General features: G+C 39.7%; 1 protein-coding gene across 1 annotated transcript; it reads left to right on the forward strand.

Annotated features, from left to right (window-relative positions):
• Positions 1 to 2,028: 2,028 nt before the first annotated feature.
• On the forward strand, positions 2,029 to 11,185 carry LOC136350156 (mRNA export factor GLE1-like). The gene is made up of 9 exons (XM_066301669.1): positions 2,029 to 2,058; positions 2,182 to 2,389; positions 6,832 to 7,291; positions 7,379 to 7,607; positions 8,125 to 8,252; positions 8,634 to 9,126; positions 9,298 to 9,994; positions 10,061 to 10,357; positions 10,785 to 11,185. Exons 1-9 carry the CDS (start codon positions 2,029 to 2,031, stop codon positions 11,183 to 11,185), a joined length of 2,943 nt encoding a protein of 980 aa, XP_066157766.1.
• Positions 11,186 to 14,243: the final 3,058 nt, after the last annotated feature.

Genomic DNA, 14,243 nt, shown 5'->3' on the forward strand with positions numbered 1-14,243 from the left:
AGGCTATAAAATCCACAGAAAGGACAACGAAAAGCCGGGAACTCGAGGATCAGCAATTTTAAATAAAAACGGCATTCAGCAAACTCAATTGCCACCGATACAGACGATCGTTATGGACGCCATTGCAATCGAGCTGAATAATACCAGGGGGCGGTTACGAATTGCATCGTGCTACCACCCTCCGCACCCGAAATTACTACCTGAAGATGTCGAAAAAGAATTGTTCGGTAGGCAAAGCGGTCAATACATCGCAATAGGAGATTTTAATGCCAAATCGCAAAATTGGCATAGCAAAACAACTAATGATAATGGAAGGCAACTAAAAAAGTTTCTGGAAAAAAGGGATGACGTCGTTGTAATGTCATCTGAAGAACCCACACACGTTTCCACCCCAGGCACAGCGACGTGTTGGACATTATGCTAATCAGGGACCTAGCCGTGGAGGCAGAAATTAACGTAATTAATGAAGGATCGTCGGACCACAACCCAATACTAGTGGTCTTAGGAGAAGGACTTCCAGCCGTGAATACAATCATCACTAAAAGGACAAATTGAAAGAAATATAAGAAAAACTTGCAAGAAAACCTATCGAAAATCGGCAAACTCGAATGTGAAGTCGATATAGAAAATGCCGTTTCTACACTTGAAACGGACATAAAAGCAGCACTGGAAACAAGTACAAAAATAAGAAGAAAACCCAAAATAAGAAATTACCTAGCGGGAATAGCAGAGGAAACAAAACAGCTGATACAGCTAAGAAGGCATGCTAAGAAAAAAGCATTTAAAACACACGCTCAGGCGGACAAAAACGCTTTGTATCAGCTAAACAGGAGAGTTAAGACAGCATTACAGGAACACAAGGAGCAACAATGGCAGGAGCACTTGCAATCCCTTAACCCACAAGATAGGAGCATGTGGAAAACGCTCAAAGCTATCAAAACAGAAAGAAAACCAATCCCACCTATACAAGGAGAATATGAAATAGTATATACCTCTGAAGATAAAGCAGAGGTATTCGCGGACAGTCTAGAAAATCATTTCAATGAAAACAGGAACAAGGACCAAGAAGCAGAAAAATGGGAAGAAGTCAATAAACAAATATTCAACCTAGACAAGACACGAGACGAAGAAACCATTAGACACGTCACGCCAAAAGAGATAAAAAACATCCTGAAACAACTTCAAAACAAGAAAGCATCAGGATGCGACTAAATAGGAAACCAGGCACTAAAGGAATTGTCAAATCGAGGGATAGCCGCATTAGTGAGTATCGCGAATGCGGTCCTGAGAAAAAGGCATTTTCCTTCAAACTGGAAAAAAGTTGACGTAATTCTGTTTCCAAAACCGGGGAAAAATCACAAACTACCTCAAAGCTACAGGCCGATTAGTATACTACCACTCATGGGAAAAGTAGTGGAAAAAATAATACTAACCAGATTAAAAGAGAGCGAAGAAGAGCTTAAAATTATCCCCCAGGAACAATTCGGATTTAGGAAATAACATTCGACTGAATTACAAGTTCTAAGAATGGTTGAGTACATCACAGGTACATTCAACAGGAACCAAGCAGCAGGACAATACTGTTGGACATCGAAAAGGCATTCGACAGCGAATGGCATAGAGGATTGTTGGTGAGACTATTGGAATCAGGGCTCCCAGTACCGCTAGTCAAGCTAGTTAAATCCTTCCTCGACAACAGGAATTTCCGAGTTAAACTGAACGACAGCTACTCAACATATAGGACAATAGAAGCGGGAGTATCTCAAGGAGTTGTACTATCCCCGTTCCTGTACAATGTATGTGTGTCAGAACCACCGAGAACCCAAAACACTCAACTGGCACAGTACGCAGATGATACTGCAATTCTTGCAAGATCATGGAACGGGAAACTGCTAATCAGGCAACTTCAAGAGGAGATGACAGCACTAGAAAAATAGTTTTCAAGATGGAAAATCAAAATCAACGTTGAAAAAACCCAGGCCATTGTATTCAGAAAAAAAGCGAAAAGTCACGTACTTGGTTGTTGACATGGACGAAAAACTTACGTGGGGACCCCACGTAAGTAAAATAAGAAACAAATCAAGATTGACAAGGGTAAAACTTTATCCTATGATAAGTGGAACGTCCAAATTGCCGCTCAAAAATAAAATCACGCTCGTTAAAACCATTATACCACCATAGCTAACATATGCATCGTCAGCATGGGGATATGCAGCCAAACCGTACTTAAAGAAACTTCAGGCAGTAAAAAATATTGTCTTGAGAACAGCTTTAAATACGCCATGGTATAGTAGCAACAAAGCTATTAAAATGGATCTAAAATACCAAACAATGACCTTCGTCATATACACTTGTGGACAAAAGTTTGGAAACCCCGATAAAGATGTTGGTAAATGTCAATTATTCATTTAATAACTTGAGAATATTGCCAATAAGCATTTTTCAATTCTTTATTGTTTAATCACCAATACGAAAATATGAGATTCGCATAGACAAATTTGTTTATAGCTAAGAAATAATAAACAATTCAAAAAAATGCATTTTTATCGCAGGACAAAAGTTTGGAAACCTTATCTTAGTTCGGAAATATTTGAATATTTTAAGCAGTTAGTTTTATCAGTATAATATTGAACACTTTAGAAATGGCAAGAACGAACGAAATCCCAATTACCATTAGAGAGCAAATAGTGAAATTAAAAGTGGAAGAAGTTATAGAAAAATATCGAAGATTGTGTAGCTTCCGGAAGGAACAATTTCTAAAGTAATTTCTAAATCTAAAAGATTAGGAACAACTGTGGATCGCCCTAGATGTGGAAGACCAAGATCTACTAATGCTCACGTGAATAGAATTATTAAGAGAATTGCGCAAGCAAACCCACGTAAGACCGCCAATGACATCCATCAAGAACTAATACTGTCTAACATTCATAATGTGTCCATAAAAACTGTCCAACGTCGACTGAGGGAAATGGGACTTTTGGAAGAAGACCTGTTAAAAAACCACTTATATCAAAAAAAAAATAAGAAGGACCGTTTATCGTTCGCTAAAGAATATATTACGTGGTCTATTCAAAAGTGAAATTATGTATTGTGGAGTGATGAAAGTAAATTCAATTTGTTTGGTAATGATGGGAAAGGATATGTAAGACGCCCTGTTGGAAAAAGGTTCGATAAAAAGTACCAGTTACCAACAGTAAAGCATGGAAGAGTTGGAGATTATGGTTTGGGGATGTTTTTCTCGCTCTGGTGTTGGCCCATTAGTAAGAATTATGGACAAAATGGACCGCTTCTCTTATGGGAGTATCTTACAGAACCACATGCTTCCTTACGCTGAATGGAACATGCCATTAAGATGGTGGTTCCAACAGGATAATGACCCTAAGCATGCTTCTAAACACATTAAACAGTTGTTGGAAGCAAATGATGTCACCCAATTAAAGTGGCCGAGCCAGTCGCCTAATTTAAATCCCATAGAACATCTATGGGATTACTTAAAACGCAAAATTTATGATTGTGCCATATCGAATAAGGAATTTTTGTGAAATACATTAAAGTGTGAGTGGGAACGCATTCCAGTTAACGTTTGTGAAAAGTTAGTAGGTTCGATGAATTCTAGATGTGCTGAAGTTATTCAGGCAAAAGGATATACAACAAATTATTAAATTAAAAAAATGGCATTTAAAACAATTCAAAGAGATTTTGTGTAAGGTTTCCAAAATTTTGTCCTGCGATAAAAATGCATTTTTTTGAATTGTTTATTATTTCTTAGCTATAAACAATAAAGAATTTAAAAATGCTTATTAGCAATATTCTCAAGTTATTAAATGAATAATTGACATTTACCAACATCTTTATCGGGGTTTCCAAACTTTTGCCCACAAGTGTAGGACCATGCAGCGAAGATACTCAAGGAAATCGAAGACCACTCGAACGAGCTGATTAGAACGGCAACGGACTATACAGGGTGTCCGGATACTCCGTGTACAACGCTCTATCAGATATAGTACAACTCATAATAAGTCGATTTAACTAGATTTGCCTTAGTACAAAAGTTGATAATAACGGAGCTACAGGGTGTCAAAGTTGAAAAAGGAAATCAGATTTTCTTTCATATCTTTTGACTTCTTCAAACTAATTTCACGAAATTTTGTATTCAGGGGTTTTTTGGGATGAGAAATTCAAATTTATAAACGATTTTGATGTATCTTCTAGAGGGCACCACAAGCGACCATTAGGACACTTTTAAACCGTCAAAACTTTTTTCTGCCACAGTGTATGTCAATTTCGAATAGAAAAATCTTTTACCCTATCTTTTCTGCTTAAAAAAGGTATACTTGTTAAATGTCGCTAAAGCCAACTGTTTAAAAGATATTTGCAATTTTATTAATAGATGCAATTTTTATTTCAAAGCATTTTATTACAAACATTTCATAGCAAATGCTCAAAATGCGCACCATTTTATTTTTATTGTAACTTAGGTTTTTTGTTGTTTCCCTGAAGACGTTTAAGTAAACAAATGAAAATAACACTGCACGTCTTAGTTTCTTTTTGACGTTATTAGAATACTGAAGTTTTATCAAGTCAATAACTATCGCTTTTTCACAATGAATACTTACACCTATAATGAGCAAGTTGACATGTTATTGGTTTATGGATTTTGCAATAAAAACGGCCGGGAAAGTGTTCGAGTTTATCACGAAAAATTTCCAAATCGTCGAACACCCAATCATCAAACGTTTGCAAATATTGAAAGGCGACTCCGTGAAAATGGAAGTTTTCAACCGAAAAGAATCGACGGGGGTCGAATCCGGACAACTAGGACAACAGGTAATGAAGAAGCTATTTTAAATAGAGTCGAAGAAGATCCGAGAATTAGTACCAGACGTTTACAAGACAACTTAGCAGTTCCCAAAAGTACAATTCACGAAGTTTTGAAAGAAGAATTATTATACCCTTTCCATATCCAAAAAGTACAAGATCTTTTACCGATCGATCTTGGAAGTCGTTTAGCTTTTTGTCATTTTATTCAAAATCAGCAAGTCCATAATCCGAACTTCAGTAAAAAAATTCTCTTCACCGACGAAGCTTGCTTTACTAGATCCGGCATAACTAACGTTCACAATGAACATGTTTATAGTAATGAAAATCCGCACGCCCTCAAAGTAGTTCATCATCAACATACATTCAAAGTTAATGTATGGACCGGAATAATAGGCAATATTATTCTTGGGCCTGTTGTGATGCCAAATCGATTAAATGGACAAAGTTATTTGCACTTTCTTCATGAAACTTTACCGGACTTGTTGGAGAACATACCGTTATTAATTCGTGATGGCATGTGGTTCATGCAAGATGGGGCGCCTCCACATTATACCCTCAATGTTAGACAATATTTAAATAATACATTTCCTAGGATATGGATTGGAAGGGGAAATGACGCTCCAGTACAATGGCCTCCACGATCTCCAGACTTGACGCCATGTGACTTTTTTTTGTGGGGTTTTTTGAAATCAAAAGTTTATTCGACATCAATTGATCATATTCAAGAGTTACATAATAGAATTTTCAATGCAGTTAACGATGTGAGAAATAGGCCAGAAGTTATGCAGAGAATGCACTTTAATTTTTTGAAAAGAATTAATTTGTGTATGCAAGAAAATGGTGCGCGTTTTGAGCATTTGCTATGAAATGTTTGTAATAAAATGCTTTGAAATAAAAATTGCATCTATTAATAAAATTGCAAATATCTTTTAAACAGTTGGCTTTAGCGACATTTAACAAGTATACCTTTTTTAAGCAGAAAAGATAGGGTAAAAGATTTTTCTATTCGAAATTGACATACACTGTGGCAGAAAAAAGTTTTGACGGTTTAAAAGTGTCCTAATGGTCGCTTGTGGTGCCCTCTAGAAGATACATCAAAATCGTTTATAAATTTGAATTTCTCATCCCAAAAAACCCCTGAATACAAAATTTCGTGAAATTAGTTTGAAGAAGTCAAAAGATATGAAAGAAAATCTGATTTCCTTTTTCAACTTTGACACCCTGTAGCTCCGTTATTACCAACTTTTGTACTAAGGCAAATCTAGTTAAATCGACTTATTATGAGTTGTACTATATCTGATAGAGCGTTGTACACGGAGTATCCGGACACCCTGTAGTATGGAAATTAACATTCCGCACAAACGACCCAAATATCAATTGTTTGACAATGGATAAAGGAATACAATCCAACTGCATAGGATAAACGAGCCAAAAAAACAAATTCCAACGGAACAAGCCGACAAACAAAGGAAGCGTACAATAGGACAATAAATACGGCAATAAAACCCTCGTCGGCGGGGCAACAAAAACCAAAATCCTCGGGAATAACACGGAATTCTCGTAAAAGATACGCAAAGGGCCTAATTAAGATTACAGAGCAAAGAGCGGAGATACCGTTTGACTCTGATAATTAAACGACCCCAAACAAAAGCGACCCAAAAAACGCGATTTAGAATTTTCGATTTCACTCTATATTCTCTGAAATTACGAAGTTTTTTAGTGGGTGGAACCTCACACAGGTTAGTTGTACGGGCACCAGTATCGTCTTCCGGCAAGATTTTGTATCCCTGTGGTCGCTTCCCCCAAACAAAAAAAAAAGGAATGCCAAAATCCAAGAAGGATCGAGGAATGGATTTCCTAAAAAAGGAGGGGATCTCAGAGGCAGAAGAGACCATGAGATACGACGAAATAAAGAAGAACCCAGAGGCCTTGCTGTTATTGAACAAACATTTGTTCGATGCCAATAAGGCATTGAGCAAGCGGATGGAGCAGCTAGAAAAATTGCTCCAGGACCAGTCCGAGATGCTAAAAGGAATCAAGGAGTCGGTCCAAAACAACGAGGACGGAAGGAGAAAAAAGAAAAAAGAAGGACCATCCAAAAGAAAGAAGAATCAGAAGAAGACGAGAATGAGGACATGGAAAAGGAGTTGGATTTCAAGAAAATCCTACAAAAACAAGTGAAGGAGAAACAAAAACAAAACAAGGTAAGCGCTAGTAGAGTGGCTGACACCATACCAAGCGCGAGGAAGTTAGACGGCATAAGAATCAGACCGAATAGACTGAACGACACCACTCCCAGCCCAAATAAATCGAACGGCACCGAAGCCGGCCCAAGTGGACTAGCTGACACCACCCCAGGACCAAATAGACTGGACAGCATCAGCCAAAACCAAAGCCAGACTAACAAAGCCCAGAGGATCCCGCCAATTGTTATCAACAATGCTAATAATTGGACGACTAGGCGCAATAGGTTGAGGACCAGGAAAATAGGCTACAACAAGGCCAAAATAGCTGGTCAAGGAGTGGCTATAACCACTAATTGAGCCAAAGACTACAGGGCTTTGGCTAGGCTCCTCAAAGAGGAGAAAAAAGAACTTCACACGTTCTCATTACCCGAGGACAAGAAAGTGAGAGCTGTAGTAGGACGTATTTCCGAAAGTTTAACAGAGGAAGAAACCTTAGAAGACCTAAAAGGACAAGGAATCAACCCCATCTCAGTACAGCGTATGAAGAGCCGAAAGGACAAAAAAGCGCTACCACTTGTACTTGTACAAGTCACCATTCAGGTGATAGATTTGTGTGTTTGCTTAATCACCATTAGGCTAATTATTTTTGTTTTCGTTCTCTTTCATTTTTGTTCAATAAAGTCAGTCATCTCTAAGCTTTGATACCGTACATTAGTTTAATACACATCTTATTAAAGCGTTACGAAGGATTTTTCTTTAATGTAATGCAAGAAACATTCGCTCCTGAACCAAATTGTAATGCAGTCAAACACAAAAACCTAAAAGCACCCATTCAATTATAACACTAATTACACAACACCAATCAAAATATATTTTGTACCACGCGTAACGGTTGAAAGAGAAGGGTTGAGAAAGAGAAATTGTATGAAAAGAAGGGAAAAATGAACTATCACAATCGAACACACACACGCACACGTCCGTGCACAGATGCACATATATACATAGATATGTGTATTTGTGCGTATGTGCATAGGCACAAAAAAACTCATAGAGGTGTAAGAGCGCAAGACTGCATTGTCACCAGTAAAAAACGACCAGCATCGATTGAACTCTTCAGTGGCGATTGTGCCATGCTAGTGGAAAGACGCGTCACGAGAGCGAAATCGGACACCAGACATCGCAAATGGCGAGAAAAGTTCAAACGTTCAAGAAACGAGACGACGACGAAAAACCAAAACTTTTGAGGTGAGGCAACTAGAGTGCCGAAACCTTGAGGAATTGGGGACACCTGTGTTTTCAAAACACAAATAGTCGAAGGAAACAAAGGTCAGACGGTCTAGCATCAAGACGACGGAGCATCCGAAACCTTGAAGGCGAGGCAACTAGAGTGCCAAACCCCAGGAGATTGGGGATTTTTGTGTTTTTCTAAACACAAAAAACTTTAGGGAAAAATAAGATTCCACAAAAGAATCAAGGAAAAGGTCAAACGGTCATACGAGTGAGCGGCGTGCTGAAACCTTGGAGGCGAGCCACCTAGAGTGACAAATACTAGGGTTTTTGGCGATTCGAGTGTTTCTTTTAGTAAAACATCGAATTTCTTTCGGATTTTAATACTTTTAATTTCAGTTTAGGGGAAATTAGAAGGTTGGAAAAAGAAGAAGGAAAGACAAGTTCCAGTCACAAGATGGCGGAACTTGGAGGAAAAATTAGTGGAAACACTGAAATGGCGCTATCCATAGAGGAATACTGCCAAAATCCAGAGATGCTGTTCGAGATGAATCAGCATCTATACCAGAAGAACCTTGCACAGAGCAAGGAAATCAACGAATTTAAAGAGACAAACCAAAGACTATTAACAGCTCTGAAAAAGATGGAAGCCAGGCTCGACAAATTGGAGAACAGCAGCGCGGAGGAAAAAGAAACAAAAAGGAAAAAGAAGACACTTAAAGAGACCGACTCGGAAAGAGAAACCGAGCAATCGGATGAAGAAATGAACACAGTGGATTTGAGACAGATCCAAAACGAGCAAAGGAAAGAAAGGAAAGCTGAAATTGAAAAGAGGGGAAAAGAAGAAAAAGAAAGACAAAAACCAAAAGAAAAAGTAGATCAAATTCTACAAGTAAAAATAAATAAAATACCCCCGATAATAATAAATAAAGCCAGCGACTAGACGACGGTTTGCAATAGACTAAAGACCAAAAAGATAGCCTATAATAAGGCGAAGATGACGGGAAAGGGGGTAGCAATAACCCCAATCTCAGCGGAGGACTACCGAGCGATGACCCGGTAGCTCAAAGAAGAAAACAAGGAATTTAATACGTACAGTTTGCCCGAAGACAAAAAAGTCAGGGCAGTAATTGGACTTCTTTCTGAAAACGTCACAGAAGAAGAAGTCCAAAGAGACCTATCCGGACAAGGGATCGAAACTTTTTCGGTCCAAAGGATGAGAAGCCGAGTTGATAAAAGAACTTTGCCCCTGATGTTGGTTCAAATGGAACCAAAAGACAAGGAAAAGATTTTCAACTTAACGAGATGCTGCGACCTCAGCGTGAGAGTTGAGGCACAAAGGATGCAACCAGGACCAAACCAGTGCCACCGAGGTCAAAAATTCGGGCACTCCCAACGTTTTTGCACGGCCCAGCCGAAATGTGTGAAGTGTGGAGAAGGGCACCTCACTGAGAAATGCCAAAAGGCAAAAACAGTCCCGCCAAAATGTGCCAACTGTGGAGGGCCACACCCGGCCAGTTACAGAGGATGCAAAAACGTTCCTCAACTACCGAAACCAAAAAAGGAAATGCAAAACAAACCAGCGATGAAGGAAGCCCCAACCCCGACCCCATTCAAACCGGGAACTAGCTATGCTAGCGTAACAAGAAAGGAACCAAAACAAAAAACGCCGTCAACTACGATGGCGACGACGAAAAAAGAAGAGCCTGTTGATTTTCAACAGGCTTTAAAACAGATGCAGATGATGTACTCAGCGATGAGTGCATTCTTCGCCAACCTCCCGAAGATCCAAGGCTGTTAAATATCAGCACAACAAAGAGTATCAGCACTGCAGATAATATCCTGGAATATAAACGGAATCAAAGAAAGAAAAGCAGAACTGCAGAAGCTGATACAACGGAAAAATCCAGATGTCGTAGCTATCCAAGAAACGAGGCTACGACCCACAGAACATTTTAAGATTCCGAGATACGAAACCCACAGGAAGGACAACGAAAACCAAAGAGAAACCGCACACGGAGGAACCGCACTTCTCGTCAGGGATAACATCCAGCACGCACAGCTGCCGCCGATAGAAACAGAGGAAATGGAAGCCATGGCAATCGAGGTAAATACCACCAGGGGTAAATTGAGAATTGCCTCTTGCTATCATCCACCGGCCAGACGACTCCGGCAAAACGACCTGGAACAAGTTCTCTTCGGGAGACAATGAGGTCAACACGTGGCAATCGGAGATTTCAACGCGAAATCTACCGATTGGCACAGCAGAATCACGAACGGAAACGGCAGGCAGCTGAAATCGTTCCTACGAAGGAGAGAAGACGTGCAAGTACCGCAACAGAAGAGCCCATGCACACTGGAGGTGTGGGAATAAGCGATGTCTTGGATATTATGCTGGCAAGGGACCTAAACATGGAAGTGGAAATCGAGGTCCTACAGGAAGGATTTTCGGATCACGACCCGATCCGAATTCGACTAGAAAACGGACCGCCGACAGAGGACACCATCGAGTTCAGGAGGATTAACTGGGACTGTTCTGAAAATTTTTAGCGAAAGATCTATCTGCCATAAATGGAACAGAAAATACGGATGAAATCGAGGAGGCCATCTCGACCTTCAAAAGAGACATAAAAACGGCCCTAAACACAAGCTCGAAAATCGTCAGGAAACAAAGGATTCGGAATTGCATGGCGCAAATTCCAGAAGAAATCAAACGACTGATCCAACAAAGGAGACAGGCAAAGAAAAGGGCATTTAGGACAAATACATCGGCCGATAAAAATTCCTTAAATAGATTAAACAGGAGGGCAACAGTGGTCCAGCAGAAAATCAGGGAAAAACAGTGGCAGGAGCATTTGGAATCGCTGAACCCAGAAAATAAGAGCATGTGGAAAACGTTCAAAGCAATTAAAAGCAAGAGAAAACCGATTCCTCCCATCCATAGGGAATGAGAAATCGTGTACATCCCCAAAGAAAAAGCCAAGGCCTTTGCCGACAGCTTGGAAAAATAATTTTGGAAAAACGAAATTGACGACGACGATGCAAATTTCTGGAAAAAAGAAATAAACACACGTCTCAGATAGATGGAAAACATGGAGGATAACGAAGTCATCAGGCACGCAACGCCAAAGGAAGTAAACGAGATCACACGGCACCTGAAAACAAGAAAAGCACCAGGATACCATCAGATCAGCAACCAGATTCTCAAGAAATTGCCGGTACGAGGTAGCCGCATTGGTGAACATTGCGAAAGCGGTTCTGAGGCTACGGCACTTCCCGAAGAACTAGAAGAAGGCTGACATCATCCTGCTACCCAAACCAGGAAAGAATCACACTCCTCTATAGAAATGCAGACCGATAAGTCTCCTGCCATACAAGGGAAAAGTCGTGAAAAGAGTCATTTTGAGAAGATTGAGAAAATACGAAGAAGGGCTTAAAACCATCCCGCAAGAACAATTTGGGTTTAGAAAGCAACATTTGACAGAACTTCAGGTACTGACAATGGCGGAATACATCACGAACAGCTTTAACAGGAAGCAGGCAGCAGGAACGGTACTGTTGGACGTCTCGAAGGCATTTGATAAAGTTTGGCACAAGGGTCTTCTGGTCAAGATGATTGACGCGGGATTCAAAATCTCGCTGATCAAAATCGTCGGATCGTTTCTTAGAAACAGGATACTCAGGACCAAATTGAACGAACAACATTCAACATATAGGGCAATAGAAGCGGGAATACCTCAAGGAGCGGTACTATCCCGGTTCCTGTACAATATCTAAGTATCCGATCTTCCCAAAATCAGACAAACCGAACTGAAATCATACGTCGACGATACGGCGATACTGGGAAGATCCTGGAACGGAACGCTGCTAGTCGGATATCTACAAGAAGAAATCCGATTATTACCTATGGTCCCGGACTATACGCTAAAGGAAAGGAAAGCTGACGCAAGAGGTCTTTTCATATAAATCGGATTCCTGTATATTGGATAATTAGTCTTTAGGTCGATAAATTTAGTGTGATTCTCGCAGTCGATATAATAAATGGATCGTTCCGAGTTTCTTCATTTCATTTTCCTTTCTTTAAATAAAGTTTTTTAAAAACATAAGTTCGCGATAAAGGAACATAACTGACTCTTAGAAATTGATTTTCGAAATGGTAGATACCAATAAATGCAGAAAAGACCCAGGACATCGTATTTAGACGAGGAACGAAAATTAGAACCGAAAATCGAATAGTGCTCAAAAACGAACAGATACCGTGGAGCAACAAAGTCACGTACCTGAGCGTGGACATGGAGAAAAGGCTTACGTGAAAACAGTACCTAACGAAGACCAGAAAAAACGCAAAAACAACGAGGGCAATACTCTACCCGAAGATAAGGAAGAAGTCAAAACAGCTCTTGAGAAACAAGATCACGCTCATCAAAACAGTTATCCAACCACAGCTAACGTATGCATCAACGGCATTGGGTTATGCAGCCGGGACGCATCTGAAGAGTCTTCAAACAGTGGAAAACATGGCTCTGAGAACGGCTCTGGGTGCGCCTTGATACGTTAGCAATAAAATGATAAAGAAAGATCTCAATTACACATAAATGACGGACGTCATCAAAGACCATGTAATAAAGACTTTCAGAGCAACGGAAGAACATCCGAATGAGGTGATCAGGAAGGCCACGGACTACAGTCCGGAAAATGCCATACCGCACAAGAGACCAAGACATTAGTTGCTGGACAACGCATGATAAAAGGGAACTACTTACACAAGACCAAGAAGTCAAAAGATTTTTAAAATGAAAGATAAAATCCCAAAAGGCATCTCCTGCAATGATGGAAGAAAAAAGGCCGGATAGCCATTCTGGAACTTCGGACTTATCATTGCGAACCAACAATTAACAAAAAGACAGCCGACGAAGAAAGAAGCATCCAGAAAGGCAGAAGAAGGCGGAAGAACCCCCTGTCGGCGGGGTAATTTAAACCAAAGATTGGGAACTTTTCTGGACTGGAATCGACCGGCAACCGTGGGAAAGAATTTTCATTCGGTTTTTTTTAGTGTGTCGCTGAACGGTGTTGAGAACCGAAAGGGAAAATGAACAATAAGAAAATCGTTAGGAAGAGGTTTTAACTTCTTTCATAAAAGCCGTCCCATTTTTTTCTGAGGTTTCTCACACACACGGCTGTTCATACGTGGTCATGTCGAAAAAAAGGGGTGAGTTAATTTTTATATATTTGATTTAGTGCTTCCTTTCGTCTATCTACGCTTGCTTTATTTTGCTTCGTTGACGTAGCGTGTAATGTAGTTTTCGTTAGATAGGGTGTACGTAGACATTTTTCCATTTTCCCGCCTTTCGAGACTTTCTCTAGACTTTTTTTTCTAGATTTTTTTCTTGACTTATTTTTATACTATTTTTTCTAATTTTTTTTTACTTTTTTTTAGACTTTCTATTTTTTCTAACTTTTTTCAAGACTATTTTGTTAGAATTTTTTTTTCTTGACTTATTTTTATACTATTTTTTCTAACTTTTTTCAAGACTATTTTTTTAGAATTTTTTTTTTCTAGATTTTCTCGTCCTCAGGCAGAATGTGGGTAGGTTATTCCCTCTTTTCTTCATGGAGGAGTTTTTCCATAGTCCTGTAGTCATCTGCAGTGCTGGGAGTTACTGCAAATCCTTGCCCTATCATTTTTGCCATATTGTAAGCAATTTTCTTGGACTTCAATCTGTTGCAATCCGTGGTCCAGTCATTTGCATTTTTAATGACAATGGGCGGTATTTTCTTCCCAGCCTCGCCATTACCTAGTTGGTTGGTTCTTTGTAGATCCTTTTATGTGGAATGGCATCCTTCGGATTGTAGTGATGGATGCCGTCGCTTGGAAGGTCTTTAATGCATATTCCTTTATGACGTCTGTCATTGTTTTGTATTTTAGATTTCTCTTTATCGTCTCGTTGCTAACGTACCATAGGACGTTTAGAGCCGTTCTCAGGGCAATATTTTCCACTGCTTGGAGAC

Source organism: Euwallacea fornicatus, unplaced genomic scaffold (assembly GCF_040115645.1).
Source record: "Euwallacea fornicatus isolate EFF26 unplaced genomic scaffold, ASM4011564v1 scaffold_127, whole genome shotgun sequence".
In the NCBI taxonomy this organism is placed as follows: Eukaryota; Metazoa; Arthropoda; class Insecta; order Coleoptera; family Curculionidae; genus Euwallacea; species Euwallacea fornicatus.

Bases quoted from the DNA above. Each gene is read 5' to 3' on its own strand.
- LOC136350156 (XM_066301669.1), top strand. From the start codon at position 2,029: ATGGACGAAAAACTTACGTGGGGACCCCAC. The intron at 9,127-9,297 runs GTAAAAATAAAT...ATGACCCGGTAG, and splicing joins AAGTAGATCAAATTCTACAA to CTCAAAGAAGAAAACAAGGA. The intron at 9,995-10,060 runs GTGCATTCTTCG...AAAGAGTATCAG, and splicing joins GATGATGTACTCAGCGATGA to CACTGCAGATAATATCCTGG.